This window comes from Festucalex cinctus, chromosome 2, assembly GCF_051991245.1.
Source record: "Festucalex cinctus isolate MCC-2025b chromosome 2, RoL_Fcin_1.0, whole genome shotgun sequence".
Classification (NCBI taxonomy): Eukaryota; Metazoa; Chordata; class Actinopteri; order Syngnathiformes; family Syngnathidae; genus Festucalex; species Festucalex cinctus.
In genome coordinates this window covers 17,982,266-17,997,580 of record NC_135412.1, presented here as the reverse complement: position 1 = coordinate 17,997,580, position 15,315 = coordinate 17,982,266, and the positions used below count along the sequence as shown (strand labels likewise).

At 39.5% G+C, this 15,315-nt stretch overlaps 1 protein-coding gene across 4 annotated transcripts in view; it reads left to right on the top strand.

Moving 5' to 3' along the window:
* zbtb46 (zinc finger and BTB domain containing 46) overlaps positions 1 to 15,315 on the top strand; it is a 91,339-nt gene that overhangs the window by 19,451 nt on the left and 56,573 nt on the right. For 2 of the 4 annotated variants that reach the window (XM_077513456.1, XM_077513453.1), the window contains exons 1-2: positions 2,320 to 2,431; positions 14,160 to 14,380. In XM_077513456.1, coding sequence (XP_077369582.1) covers positions 2,422 to 2,431; positions 14,160 to 14,380 — 231 coding nt within the window. In that variant the 5' untranslated portion in view covers positions 2,320 to 2,421. Of the gene's footprint in view, positions 1 to 2,319; positions 2,432 to 2,824; positions 3,044 to 14,159; positions 14,381 to 15,315 lie in introns of those variants that run through there. The other 2 variants (XM_077513455.1, XM_077513454.1) reach the window with 2 other exon arrangements.

Here is a 15,315-nt window from a genome sequence, read left to right as displayed (position 1 = left end):
TCCGCTCCCACTCGCTCGACTCCTCCTGTCCTCCACCTTCCTTTATAACCCCTCTTTTTGTCTTGGGGCCCCAATTGTCCACACCTCCTCCCGCACCTTTTCATTTGGCTTCTCAAACTGGTGTAATGAGATGTTTTATTATTTGCAATTCACAGCTTTTAATAGAGAAAATTTAGGCTAAGCCCCAGGTCGTCCGCCAGGTTGTTATCACGGGAGGCCGAGCGGGCTTAGAGAGGAAGAAGCCCATAAACGATGCATACACTAACACATTGAGTAGCAAGGTGACAAGGGGAGTATTAGCAATAGTAGTGGAAATATTAGCAGTAGTGTAGTAGTAGGTCGCAAACTGTCGAGGCGTCCCGGTCCTGACATTCATCAACAAGCCAGCTCGACGTAGATACCATATATAGAGTGCCCCGCCCACCCCATACACACAGGTGCAAGTCATTCATAATTAGCTATGACTAGAACTGTGTACACAAATGAGATAATTTAAATACATGTGGACACAAATGTATGCACTACGTAATACTGTAAATTAAATTGACACATCACTTGGAAACGGAAAATGTTTTACATTGCAGGAAAGTTCTACAGGTTATGTTTGGGTCATGACCATGAAGTCAAGTGTCTGTTTTGAACTGATGTAACCAGCATCTAGTTTCAACTGGTAAGATGCTATGTGATGTCAGAAGCGATATGATTTCAAAAATCTTTCATCTCTTTATCTGGTCAACAGCCAATCCGATAATTCCACGTCAGTCCTCTTACCCACATGTCTAGCCACAATCAATCAGATCGATTCGCTGTCTATATAAGCCTGTCTGAGAAGGGTGTGTTTTTGTCGGATTATTACCTCTGTTCCTCTGTGCACCTCCACAGCCCAAGTTAGCTTAGCGTTTCGTGATTCTCGATAAATTCTCTCTGTTTCTAGTCTAGTCAAGTTTGTTGTACGCCTCTTGATGTTATGCGAATAAAGTGTTGAACCCTTATTTGTGTCTGCGCTTTTAGGATCCAGCTCCAGAACATAACAGTTTGTTGTGTATTTTAAATTGTGTAATAAAAGGGGACCTGGGATTATCCTGCAAAAAATTGCTCCACAAAATAAGAACTTTGCTCCTCAAATAAAGTCATTGATTAGCCAAATTGCTCCGCAAAGAAAAAAAAAGAAGATTATTTTAGAAAAAAAAAACATGGAAAAAACAATTGGTTACTAAAATACACAACCTTGCAACTTTGCTCTTATGACGAATAATGCTACATTTATGATCTGGATGCAGCTAATGATTATTTAAATTTTCAATTAATCTATTAATTATTTTTTGCGATTATCAGATTAAAAAAAAATCACATTTTAATATCCATCCCTTTACTCAAGAGAACATGTATATCAAAATGCCCAAACAAAAATGTATTATGATTCAGTTCCTGATTTGGATTGTAACATGTCAACGTGTGTGTTGCCTTGCAGAACACCTCAAAATGTTGTCCATCACAAGCTTATTGGAGGATATTTTTAACTGAAACTTGTCAGCCAATCAGAGAAGGGCTTCACCGAATAGCAGAGAAAATGAAAAGTTTGAAAAGATATGTTGAGCAATATTTAAAGCTGCTGAACGCAGAAAATTTTGAATAGCTACTGCCACCAGTGGCCGAAAACTGAAACTGCACACTCTTCTTCCCGAATCCAGTATGAAAACTATTGGCCAGAGGTTTGCAAGAGCAGATTTAAGTTATATAGTTTCACTCTAATTTTCCAACAAAAAAAGAGACAAAAAGCAACTCCATTTTCCCGAAACCCAGCCTATTCTCAAAACTTTTGGTTTGTTATACTCAGGTGGTTAAAGCGGCCATTCCTCCCAGCCTCATCATTTTGACAGACTGTCATTTTGGTAAACATCACGCTAGACACAACACAAAACAATTGCATGCAATCAGTATCACCGACTGCTGCTGTGGGGTCACCTGAGGAACCAAACACAAAGTGTCACTTAGGGATGATCCTAGTCTGTCCTCAACTACGACTGGATTCCAAGGTGATCCTCGGGGCTTAAAACACCTCGCCATGCTGGAGGTGAGAAGACGAGATGGTGATGTCATAAGACGGGCGCAAGACTTGGATGCTAATACCCTCGTTGAACCTCCAAAAAGCTTGATGGGTGACCGAGACGTACGTGAAGACTGCTGGCCTGACTTCTCAGGTGGGTGGTGGGAAGGAAGGAAGGGAATGAGAGTGCAGGATGAGGGAAGTAGCATTAAGTCTTTCTAAGCCTCCTGGATCCTCTTTGGTGCCTCTCCACATGACACCACTATCCTTCTCTCCTCCACCTTGGCTGCTTGGAGAGCAGCCAGCTAGCCAGTGCACAGACGGACGGCTGGAGGAGAGAGGTGGAGGTGGAAAATAAAGCATGCTCAAGGCTGATGGGGACGGGTAGGTGCATCGAGAGAGAATGTGTGGAAAAAAAGAAGCGAGGGGACTTGATATTAAGAATATGTAAAATAGAGAGATGTAAAGAAGCGCAGCAAAGATGAGACCAGAGAAGATAAAAGAGCGCAACATGAAAAAAAGAAAATGAAGACGCTAAGAATACGTTTTAATGCGCTTTTTCCCCCCCCTTTTTAATGTAGCCTGGTCTACCTGTCTGTCACTCGCTGTGTGTGTGCTTGTTATTTTGCATCTCTGCCTTGTTGATGGGCGAACACGCTGGCTTGTCCCGAAAGGCTGCCAGCTCCGTCGGATTGGGGATTAACCTCGGGATAATGGCCTTGATGCCCAGTTGAGTGGAAGCAAAGCTGTTTAAAAATATTGGCTGCCTGACTCGTTTTCCTCTTCCGTCCTGTCTGTCGCTCGTCTGTCTTTCACCTCATCTGCTCTTTCTTTCTCTGGGTTGCTCCGGTCCAGCTCTGCTTCCTCCTTGTCGCTTTTCACGGTGACCTTTCGCTGCCCTCGTGTCGTGAAGGGAGAGTGAACATGGCTGTGTGTTCATTCACAAATGTGTTGTGGATTTATCAGGAATCCCAAAGGAAAAGAAACATTTGAAAGGTACATTTAGTTCTCTTTATGTTGCTGTGTATATATCAGACACATGTCAGTCAAAAGGAGAGGGATGGAATGCAAAGTCAGTCATTAATAAGACGTAAACATTAAATACATGCTAATACATTTAGAATACTTCTAGCTTGGCTTGACACTTCAAATGTTCATATTTTAGTGGTACACTAATTAATCGATGAATTGACTACTAATTTATCAAAATCAACATTTCTGATCATTTTTCAGAGACCTTCTTTAACTTAAAATTGGCAAAATCCTCAATTTCAGCCTCTCAACATTTTTTTTAAAATTTATTTCTGTAGTTGTCAGTGAAAGCAGACTGATTATATTTGTACTTAATTAAAATGAGACATTTGAAAATATCTGCTTTTACTTGTAAAAACAAACAAACAAAAACATTTTTGCCTATATGTGTTATGGACAAAAACAGTATCTAATGAACAATAATAATGAAATTGTTGAGGTATTTTCTCGACAATCAATTTGAAATAAGTACTGCTTCTGAATAAATAAATAGATGGGAATTGCAATATTTTTGACCCAATTAATGAAAAACATTAAATTCAATAATTGTGAGTTTCATCCCTATTATATTTATCAGATCGCCACCCATGTCTGCAATGTGATGACTTAATGATTCATTCTCTTTAGACGCCCATACTTGTAAAAAAAAAATTAAATAAAAATAATAATTAATTCATAAGATATTTGAAATTGAGACATTGCTTATTTTGTGCCCAAAAAAAAACAAAAAAAACAAGCAAAACTACGGAGACCCTAAGGTGACATGGTAGAAAAAAAACAAACAAATTTTGCGTTCCCTCACAAAACTTTGCGTTCTCTCGCCAAGATTGTGAGAGAACGCAAACCTCGCAAAAACGTTTGCGTTCACTCGCGAAGATCGCGTTATCTCGCAATCTTTGCGAGTGAACGCAAAGTTGCTCTGTTTACACTTCCGGGTCATTTTCCATGTGACCAAAAGCGACGAGGATGGAGCGGGTAAACAAAGCAGTGGGAAAATACACGCTCCATCCTTGTCGCTTCAGGAAAGCTTTCCCACTGCTTTGTTTCATGTTTACACGTTCCATCTTCGATGGATGATGACCCGGAAGTACATTAACTCATTTAAAGGGAACACCATTTTTGCAAGGGAACGCAAAGATTGCGAGAAAACGCAAAGTGTTTTGTGAGGGAACGCAAAGTATTTATTTTTTTTTTTTTTCCTACCATGTCACCTTAGGGGCTCCGTACTAAACAGGGAGTGTCGCCACTTGGCTATCACAGCCCATCTTGGTGTTCCCTCCTCGATTTGCCTCACATACAGTTTTACTACTTTACTACATTTTTTTACTTTATTACATTTATTTATTTGTTTGTTTTGCTACGTTCTCTCTCATGATTTCAGCAATGGCTCCAACTCTAAAAAGGAGCCGGGAAATGGGCTGGAATGTCTGAATTTTTTTTTTTTTTTTGTTTGTTTTTTTTTTTTTTTACGGTAGAAAATCATTCGACCGCAATGCACTGATCAGTGGTTTGTCTTGAGGGAAATTTGTTTGTTCCAGTGCACCAACAGAAGAATATAGTGTATATAATAATAATATACTTGGATGGCATACCATTCCAAACAGATAAAACAATAAGCCCAAGAATGTAAAGAAAGAAACTGCTTGTTGAAAAATTTTAGAACCCTATGAAGAAACACTTTTACCCACTATTGGTCTGATAAAAAAAAAAAAAAAAGAATAATGTTTGTGTTTGTGCTAAAGGCAAGACCGATGTTACCCGGGTGCGTAAAAAAGTGGAGGAGGAGAGCGGAAGGAAAAAAAGTGGTATTCTAACGGGGTTTTGGCTTATTGCCACAGAGAAAGGGACTTAACGTGGATGCAACAGTCAGATGTCGACTTAAGTGGCATTATAGAGCGGTTTGTTTTACACATACAGGATGAGCGCTCATGTTTCTGGGAACAGGAGAACAATTCAAACAAAAACACACATACACAACTTCTACTCACATCAAACTGTCACTTCTATGTTCGTTCCTTTCTTTCATGCAAAATGGTCGTAACATAAATGGGGGCTTGTCCTGAATTGTTTTCATCCAGGAGCAAAGGGAGATATGGAGTGTGTGGGAGTTGTTTTTTTGTTTTTTTTAGGAGGGGGCTGGGGGGAGCACTCTGGTTTAGACCAACTATCAAGGGCCATATTGATAATTGTGATTCACTCAAGGGAGTTCTTCACATTATCAATCTGGAACTTCACTCGGCAGATCCGTTCGAGAAAGGAGGGACTTGCTCTCCAATATTTTGAACTGATTGGACGATGCGGTATCTTGTGCACGTTTGTTTTGACCAATCATGGCAACGGCTGACAATGTTGTCTTCGGTCTCGTCTTAGGGGGGAAAAAAAAAACAAAAAAAAACATGAACATCTTGACCAGACTAAAATGCACGGAGCGCCTCTGCTTGCGAAAGTATCAGGGGGAGCACGACAAGATATATTCTCGTAGTATACCACAATAATTCAGCTTGCTAGCAAGGTTATGGCCGGCCCGTAACAGTGTGAAAAAGGAAGTCTTACTTTGTACTTCTTTTATGGTATTATGTAGGAACATCAAACTAATCCAAGCACATCTTTTTTGGGACTTTTGTGCACACTGTAACAATACGTATCATTCCCCACTCTTCTCATTCTGGAAGTGTAAAACTGTGTAAAATGTAAAATGATCACTCTGTATTCAGGGAGACTAATTTGCTCATCCAATTGTTGATCAATTGATTAATCAATCACTTATTATTATTGTTTAGTTATACTATAATATCCGCCTATTTATTTCAGATGCATAAAATAATAAACACAATAAACACAGTGACTGCAAGCCGTCACAAGAGCTGCAACTGTGTTTTGGCTCACTTGTTCACCCCGCTAAAGCCTTTTTATCAAGTAATGTGCAGAACTGTGACATTTGCTGAGCAGACGAGTGCAATTTGTATGCGGCGTGATTAGATGAGGGTGGCAATTTTCTGAGCAGCATTTTCTGGCCACTAAAGGATAATGTGTCCCCACTTCCTCGAAAAATACCTGCTTTTGTCAAAATGTATTCAATTGCATGGACAGTACTGTTAACATACATCACATGACCTGCACAACAGTTCTTCGTGACACTTGTGTTTTATGAGCAGAGCCATCTCGCCCGTCACATAGTATAGGCAAATGGTAAGGGTGCCGTCGTGGTGCTAGGATATCAATTCACCTTCAAAATGATTATAATAAAATTAATTATTGCTATGGTATAGTCATCTGATGTTTGAGTTTTTCAACATGTGAGCTTTGACTTGCAAACATGAGATAAGAGAGCTGTATGGTGGCGGTGAACTCAACTTTAAATTTGAGCAATTCTCCAAAATGCCTCTCCCCGTTGTAGTTTGCTGTCAAAGTAAACCTTAAAGAAGGTGTCTTAGACATATTTTAGCCTTTAGTCTGCTTGCTTAATGCTAATGCTAACACACAATGGCAAACAAATATCACTGGCGTCGCGCTTACCTCCAAAATAATTACTTTACATGAGACCCCAATAACGGCATGGTTGTTAAACCATTAACATTCCATCACCAAAGAGAGCAACCAAATTTCAACACTCGTCGATATTTTGTTAAAAAACAAAAAACAAAAACAAAACAAACAAACAAAAAAAAAACGCATGGACGGACCAATTGTAAAGATTTGTGAATAAAAATATGAAATTTTCACATCTGTGACATAGGAGGTTTTGGCCCGATGCCTGCATATTTGAAAACAATGTTGCAGCAACACATTTAGACTTTCAATCAAAGAGTACTCACTGTCATATATTCTTTACCTGTGTGAGGAGCTGAGATATTTATACTGTACAGTACAGGACTGTCTCAGAAAATTAGAATTTTGTGATAAAGTCCATTATTTTCCATTTTACATTACATTATTATTATTATTATTATTACTACTACTATTATTATTATTATTATTATTATTATTATTATTATATATTATGGCTTTTTTTTTTTTTTTACTTGGTCTGAAGAAATATTCTAATATTTTGAGATAGGATATTTGAGCTTTCTTAAGCTGTAAACCATAATCAGAAATATTAAAATAATAAAAGGCTAGCATTATTTCAGTTGATTTGTAATGAATCTAGAATGTATGGCATTTTTGCTTATTTAATTGCATTACAGAAAATAATGGACTTTATCACAATATTCTAATTTTCTGAGACAGTCCTGTATATTCGTCTGTCTGGGAAGTACAAACACATTACACAATTTTTCTTTTCTTTTTTTGTGGGTGGGGGTCAGAGGCTGGAACAGATTAATGGCATTTCCATTGGTTTCAATGGGGAAATATGATTTGAGATGCAAGTGTTCGAGTTACATATGAATTCAACTTGTATCTATCATGGCACTAATCTACTGTTTGGTTGATAACTTTCATTTGAGCGATTAGCCTCAATATGTTATGCTAATCAGGAGCTAACCAGTTCGTTGGGCTGTGTGTAGAGATCATAATTGTTATCGATCGTTACTGAGTTGGTGTATACATTGACTTAAGCTACACCTTTCTCATTTGTTGTATTTAAATCCAGTTAGTTTTTCCTGCTTTTAAATATTAGTAAGTCGCTGTAATATTATGCGTATTCTGAACATTAACGCTGCACTGAAATCTAGCGAAATTGTCAACTCAATAGAATGACCACATGCCATATGAAAATACAATAAAGTTAGGTAATAGCAGGCAACATGCATCTATTATGTTTTTTATTTCTACTTAAAATATTTATTTTAAATTGTGTGACCTGTTATTTTGTACACTAAAAGACAATCATGCAAATAATACTATTTGGTTTCTTTTGCAACCTTTTGTAAATCGTCGATGGAGGGGTTTGGCTTATCAAATCTCAGGCTGGCTTTGTTTTTTCAGTGTGTCTGTTTATTGAATATTTTCAGCCAGACTTTTCAAGAGGAACCCATCCGAGGGAAACCTCACGTAAACAAAGTTTGCCTCCGTGTTTGGTCCGGAAGGTCGTCTGTACTGGTCTCGGGTCAAGGAAGCGGAGGACAGGCTTGGAGCGACAAATTGAATAGAGAGACACACACGAGGAGGAAGAAGCCCCGTCCTCTCACTCCATCACACGTCTCATCACTTTAGTCGTCTGGACGAGGCCTAAAGTGACTTTGCTGTGATGTGACCGCCACAAAACGGCCGAGGCATGTGCGTTTCAGTTCGCAAATGCGCGCGTGTGTGTTTGAGGACAGGAGAAAAGTGTATGTGTGACTTTACAGCAAGGGGCCCTCGATCGTGTGTGCGTGCGTGCGTGTGTGTTTGTCGGGCAGGGCTGAACGACGACAGTCACTTCTGATTTGGAGTCAGAAGGATGACAGCGTCTCGGAGCTCTGGTGGCAGCTTCACTGAAACCAAACCGCATGTCAACCTTCTTGTGAAAATTCATGGAAGGATGAAAATATTTATATATATCAAGCAAATCTCCAAGGAAAGAAGTTGAGGAAAAACACTGGCGAGATTTGGGATCACTCGGTTCTGGAGGGAATTGAACATGCGGAGACGAAACAAGCCAATTAGACGTGCAGAGGGTTTAAAGGTCAAAATGCACTCTTTAAAAAGTTCTTCCTCGCTGATTAACTACATACTCAGTCTTTTGGACCAATGTGTGATGAAGCAAACATTTTCCTCCCTCACATGCTTCATTTCTTCTCTTCGCCTCTAATGATCTTTTTTTTTTTCAGTTTGTTTTAGTCAAGGCAAACTTTAATACGTACATGTTTTTTGTGCTTATAAATTTCCTCATTTAGTTTGGATTCCTGCATTATCAACCAGGTTGAAAGTTGAGAAATAATCAAATTATATGAGACTAGATTGGATAAATCAATATTAGCCCACAATGGGGGAAATTAGCATAATTTCAGCAGCAGTAGTGGTGACAGGAAATAAAAAAATAAAAACCCACAAATAGCAAGTGAGTAGGATGCAGAAAATGTGTTCCCGTTTTATGTACTCAAGAACATTAACATAATATACATGAACCTTTGCACAGTGCAGAGGCAAGAGAGGTTCACACAGCCCGTCTCAGACATAGTACTTACTTAAGAATTATTCAAATCTTAAAGGTTTATCAGGTATTTAACAATTTTGGTGGTATTGCGAGTGATCTGCCCGGGAATAGCGACACAAAATATTACACAAAAAGATTTTGTATCGCCACAGATCGAAAATCAGATCCCCAAGACAAACATCTTGCATTATCGGCTTGATCTAACAAAAAACGAAGAAGAAAAAGCCGCAAAACCCCCGGAAACATGACCTTCACATAAACCAGCTACAATCTCTAATAACAATATTGAGGCACTTACTTGGTAATGCAAGCACACATTGATAGCTTCACAAACAAATTAGGTTCCCCTTCATCTGACAATTAGCATACATTTTAAACATAGACGGCCAAAACATCCCTAATGAAAATTAAATTGCACTAATAAACTAGCCACTAGAGGGCGCTAGAACTGCACAAATGGAAATCAACCTGACTTTTTTTAAACAAATGTGTTCCTTTGAAATATTGTGAACATGACGACGACGATATTGTGGCAGTTTTAATATCACAATATCACGATATTATCAAAGTTGGTCCGGAAGGGGCAAAAGCAGGACAAAAACAGCCCGATTACTTAGTGTGTGCAAAGCTAGAAATAACCGATTAATGTTGTTAGCCGTGAATCCATAAGCATCATCAGGTTAGCGGTCGTGCCGAGTTAGCATTGCTATTTCGTCCATTTTATCTAATGTTCTCCATGTCGATATTATCTCCACCGTTGCTTGGTCCCAACAAACCGCTGCCGCCGTCTCTTCCTCCCCTGCTCACGAGAAATGTCGTGTCACACTGCGGGAGCCGGCGTAGTTTTAGCACCGAGTGCTAACAGTTGATCCTGGCTGTAAACGAAGGAGCCCGTACAAATTGTGTTTCCGAAGTGGACCAACCAAATGACCTCTCTTTCTTCTACAGTATGTCCTCTCGAACATCAGAAAATTGGATGGGATTCTTCTTGAAATTTTAATTCCCTCTTTTACAAATCTAGGAAAGAGCGACAGAAAGTATTTGTCAAATATATCGGTCAGATCAGCTTCAGCCTGCTTCACACGTCAGGATAATTAGCTCGATTTTTAGCCCCGAATTTCCCCTCCCGATAAGCGTAAAGACGCTCCAAAAGATAATCTTAACAGATAATACTGTAATGTGTGATGTGTTCAAACTGATTTTGGCCTTCCACATGGACGTTTGGGCCAGTCTGTTCTCAAATCGGGAATATTCAGCATGTTGGATTGTTTTGGCCCAACTTCTCGCAGTGTGTGATGTGCCCCGAAGACAAACGAGCACTTAGCCTGTTGGCGAGGAAGGGCGGTGGTAAATCCAAAATCAAAACAGTCCTGGAGCAACAGAAAGTCAGAACTTGTCTCCACTTCTTTGACCAACACTTTCTTCGTATGCCGTTTTTTTTTTTTCTGCTAAAAACAAACTACAGTCGGCACTGGTCCACCATATTTGTTTACTCAGAAGTCCCGTGCGAGAATTCCCATCTTACCTGGAAATATTCCATCCATCCATCCATCCATCCATCCATCCATCCATCCATCCATCCATTTTCTGAACCGCTTGCTGCTCACAAGGGTCACGGGGGTGCTGGAGCCTATCCCAGCTGGCTTCAGGCAGTAGGCGGGGTACACCCCGAACTGGTTGCCAGCCAATCGCAGCCTGGAAATGTTCATGAATGAAATTCTTCCATGATGTGTTGATGTGTTGATTATGCCGTGCGGCTGCACACCACATACATTTTATCCCTGATGGAAGTCTGCCAACAATTTTCAAATCTTGCCGTGTGAGCCAGGTTTTAGCGAAGGAAGTCAGAAGAGTGAAAGTCTGTCAAGAAATCATGCAGTTCTTTGCACATTGTTGTCTAATTCTCATAAAAATGCCACTTCCATCCACTCAAAAGAGCTTATCGGTCATGCCATTTGGAAATGGTACTTCATTTATATAGCGCTTTTCCACCTATGAAGGATTCAAAGCTCTTTACATTTGACTACTCATTCATCGACTGATGCAGCATCAGGAGGGATTCAGTATCTTGCTCAAGGATACTTTGATGTGGTCACGATTCTGTGGGATCGAACACACAACCTATGGGTTGCGAGACGACCATTCTACCACTGATCCACGCCGCCCTCGAAAGCAGTTTGTTGTCTTATTGTTTCCATGCTGTAGTGTCAACATGGTAGTATACAAATGAGTTATGAAGTGGAAGAATTCTGGATGGAAAGCTTGACTGGTCGATCCGTATTGTGACTTGGAGATTGACTCTGTATTTTTCTAGCTACATAAAAAAATAGTTAAGTTTTGCTGAATGAAGGACCTTTCTAGTGTCGTGTATGGCAATCGAGCGATTTTTATCGTATAGAAAGTGGCTGCATGGCCGCTTTACAATGTTGCATGCAAGTGGCCCTGAGAAAGCAAGAAAAAGGATGATTGTGTCTAAAGCAACTCGGTTTGTCTGCAAAGGTGATTGGAGAAGACTCGAGATATTTCCATCATGCCCAACACAGAAAGAAAAGAATATCTCAAGGTTAGAACGTCAATAGATTTTTCTCAGCAATGCGTCAGCCAAAAGAAAAACACACACACAAAAAAAAATTGAGTTGCCTTTCTAAAAGCACGCATCCACACATTTCTCACTCGTCGCCCGTTCAAATAAACGCTAATCCCAATAAAAGGTTAGGAATTAACAGGAAATTGATCTAACCCCGATTTTGGTTTTCCTCTCCTCGGCGTTAGCTCACGCGCGTCTGAGCGGACGCGGGAGACGTTGAGGATTTATGTGATCCTACAAGCCATCAGGTTGAGCAGAGCTTTGCTAAACGTGACCTGAAGTGTGCCGGCCCCGGAGCAAACGTTGCTGTCACCTTGGCCCAGGCGAGCTGTCATCTCTCCGAGCGGCCCACCAGAGCTGACAGCTGTGGCGTTCCCAAAACAAATCACCGCTGCGTTTTGGCAACACCCGGCGTCCCCGCGATTTCGTCCTCGTCCAGACCAGAGCGACGACGGCGGCTGCTAACGCGCTGCCTAAGTGTTCCGCCTTCATGTTTGGGGCTTGCTCGGCCGTGTTTTTTTTGTTTTTTTTCCCGCCATCTCTTTGAACGTTTCGATTTTGCGACCACACGCGCATCATCCTTTGTCAATTTCCTCGTCTGCTTGCTTTTCTTATCACCTGCATCTCTTTGTGTTCCATCTTGAAATGCCTTTTGTGTGCACCAAAAAAACTGGATAATAGACGAACAATTGTGAATGCAAACCCAAAATTCTCATCTCTGTGTTTATTTATGCACGCAACGTGCCGCTCTTCACATTGTCATGAATGGGCCATTCTTTTGTAGCCGTCCGTCACCCCGACTGTGAAGCTCCGAGGTGAAAGTTCAAGAGAATTTTGTCTCGTGCTGAAAGCGAGGCCGTGTTTATTGATTTAATGCTGAATTTCACGCTTGTGGTGAGTGTTGGTGGTCTGCCCTAAATGTGTTTTCTTTTTTTTCCCCCTCTTCTCAACTCTTTAGCGAACATGTTGTAATGTAGCTGTCACGTCTAATGAGCCCGCACGCACGCACCTTTTCTCTCCGACGCACACACTGGAGTCAACCTGTCAGACAGTGTTTAAACACAAAGAGATTTCTGTGTATTTATCGCTGGGCTGTTTTTAGACATCAAACTACAGTGGTTGAGATGTGGCTTCTATTGATGTCATTGTCTTAATGTCACTTTCATTATTGAGAGATTCTTAGGCTGGTGTGTTTTTCTTTTGCTAAATATACTTTATTCTTTCCTCTCCTTAGAGTAGAATTAAAACAATGTCCAGTTTAGTTCATTCCTGAGTTGCTTCGACTTTCGGTTTGATTTATTTCGCACCGTTTTTCGAAGCACTTTGTGACGCAAATACCCACCAATGTTTTGGTGGGGATTGGGACGAGTATTGTGGCGTTGTCTGGGAATCGAACCCACGCCATCTGCGGGGAAAGGCAGCAGCATGTACACCACTATGTTACCAGTGCTTCTAATTCCACAGTACAGTCTAATGGGGTATATGGGGTAATGGTGTATATGCCACGGAAGAGGCGGGACTCAGTTTGGTTCCGGTTCGGTTTGCGACGTGTGGGCTGCGTCAAAAAACTTGTGCTTCCGACTTTGTGCCCCTCGGTTGCGCGTTCGCAACCCGGACCGGAAACAAACTGATGTGCAAAATCACGTCCCGCCTCTTCTGTGGCATATACCCCATTACATTTATTGCATATAATGTACACATTGGTCTCTAGGGCTGGGTTTAAAAAAATCTAATAATTGAATCAATTTTCCTTTTTCCAGCCTGATATCGATTCCTAAAACCATGAATGTTTTAATATCTCTTTTTCCCAACCGTTCATAAGAAAATAGAATTTTAAAGTCCAAATTTTTTTGTATCTTACTGTTTTTTGAAACTTACCGTTCACATGAATTGAAAAGTATGTTCTTAGATTTATGAAAGAACTAACTTTTTAAGACAATTCAGGATATTTTGAATTTATGTTTATAATTATTGAATTAGAATAATGAAAATATTTTTATCTCATCCTTGCTGATGTTAATGTTTGTGTCAAGTGCTTATCACACATGTTGCTTTCATGATTAAACTAAATTATTTAAACAGTTACTGCCTCTGTAAAATTTAATCGGATTGAAGTGAATTGAATCGGGAAAAACACATTCGGCTTTAATGGATCATCTACTAAACACTTTTGGAGATGAAAATAAAACTTTTTTAGCAGTTGTGCCCTTTTCATTTGTTCTTGTTAAAATTAGATTATTTTTCAGTCACTGGCTAGTTCCGCGAAAACATGATCTATTACACCATTAAGTTAGCAAATTTGGGTCATTTTGGTTATTAATACAACTGTATTATGATTTGCAATAATAATAAGAGTGAAAGCGGCCCTGTGGAATTTTCTTCATTCCATTTCTTTCTTCTTTCTTCCGTCTTAGAATTGTGGAAGAGAGGCTTTTGTTCAGCTACCCAGATGAACAACAGGAAGGAGGACATGGAGATCTCCTCTCACTACCGCCAGCTCCTCCGAGAGCTCAACGAGCAGCGGCAGCACGGCATCCTCTGCGACGCCTGCGTCATCGTGGACGGGAAGATCTTCAAGGCCCACAAGAACGTCCTCCTCGGCTCCTCCCGCTACTTCAAGACCCTTTACTGCCAGGTGAGCTTCCAATCGCTCATGACTGGAGCTGTCAAAATGAATCGATTATTAAATTCATTGAAGAATAGGGCATGCGCACAATGCGAACCGATGAACCGTTCAAACAAGGTATTTCAAATGAACATTTATTTATTTATTTATTTAATTATTTTGTATTACTATACAGATAAGAAATACGGAATGACTAACAATCACTAGTTAATAAACAGTAATCAGGGAAAGCAACCTTTTGTAATTAGAACTGTCAAATGATTATTTTCCTAATCAGATTAATCACATTTAGAATTTTGATTAATCACGATTAATTGCCTAAATAAAAAGGCTTTTTTTCAATTTTTTTTTTTTGCCCACCAAATTAATGTGTTAATTCTTCCGACATTTAATGTTATGAGAACGTCGTCAACATTTTTTCATCCACTGTGCGCTCTCATCCTCCTCTTTTTGTAATCAGTTAATTACTTACATAATTTAAAATTGGGGAAAAAAATGACTCCAATATTTTGACATGTACAAATATTCCGAGTGTCATATGCAAACATTTATTAAATGCTTTACTTTAACGTATGTAGTTATGTTTTTTACTCAAACCTGTGCTACCTTTAACGTAACAATCCGCAGTCAAAATTAATAGTGAGATTAATGTGTGTTAATACATGATTAATGTATTAACAATTTTTTTAAATTAATAATTTTTTAGTGATTGATTAATTAGTTAACACTTAACTTTGACAGGACTATTTGTATGTTCACTTGAACGCAAAGTTAAAATGAATCAGATTAGTCAACTAATCGATGGATTAATTGATAGATTAATCGATTCTTAAAATATTCGACAGCACTACTCATGACCAGGGTTATTATAGTTTTGGAATTTTTCATTTTAGTTAGTTTTGATTTCGTTTTGAGTTTTGTTTTTTAAATTTAATTAGTTTTCA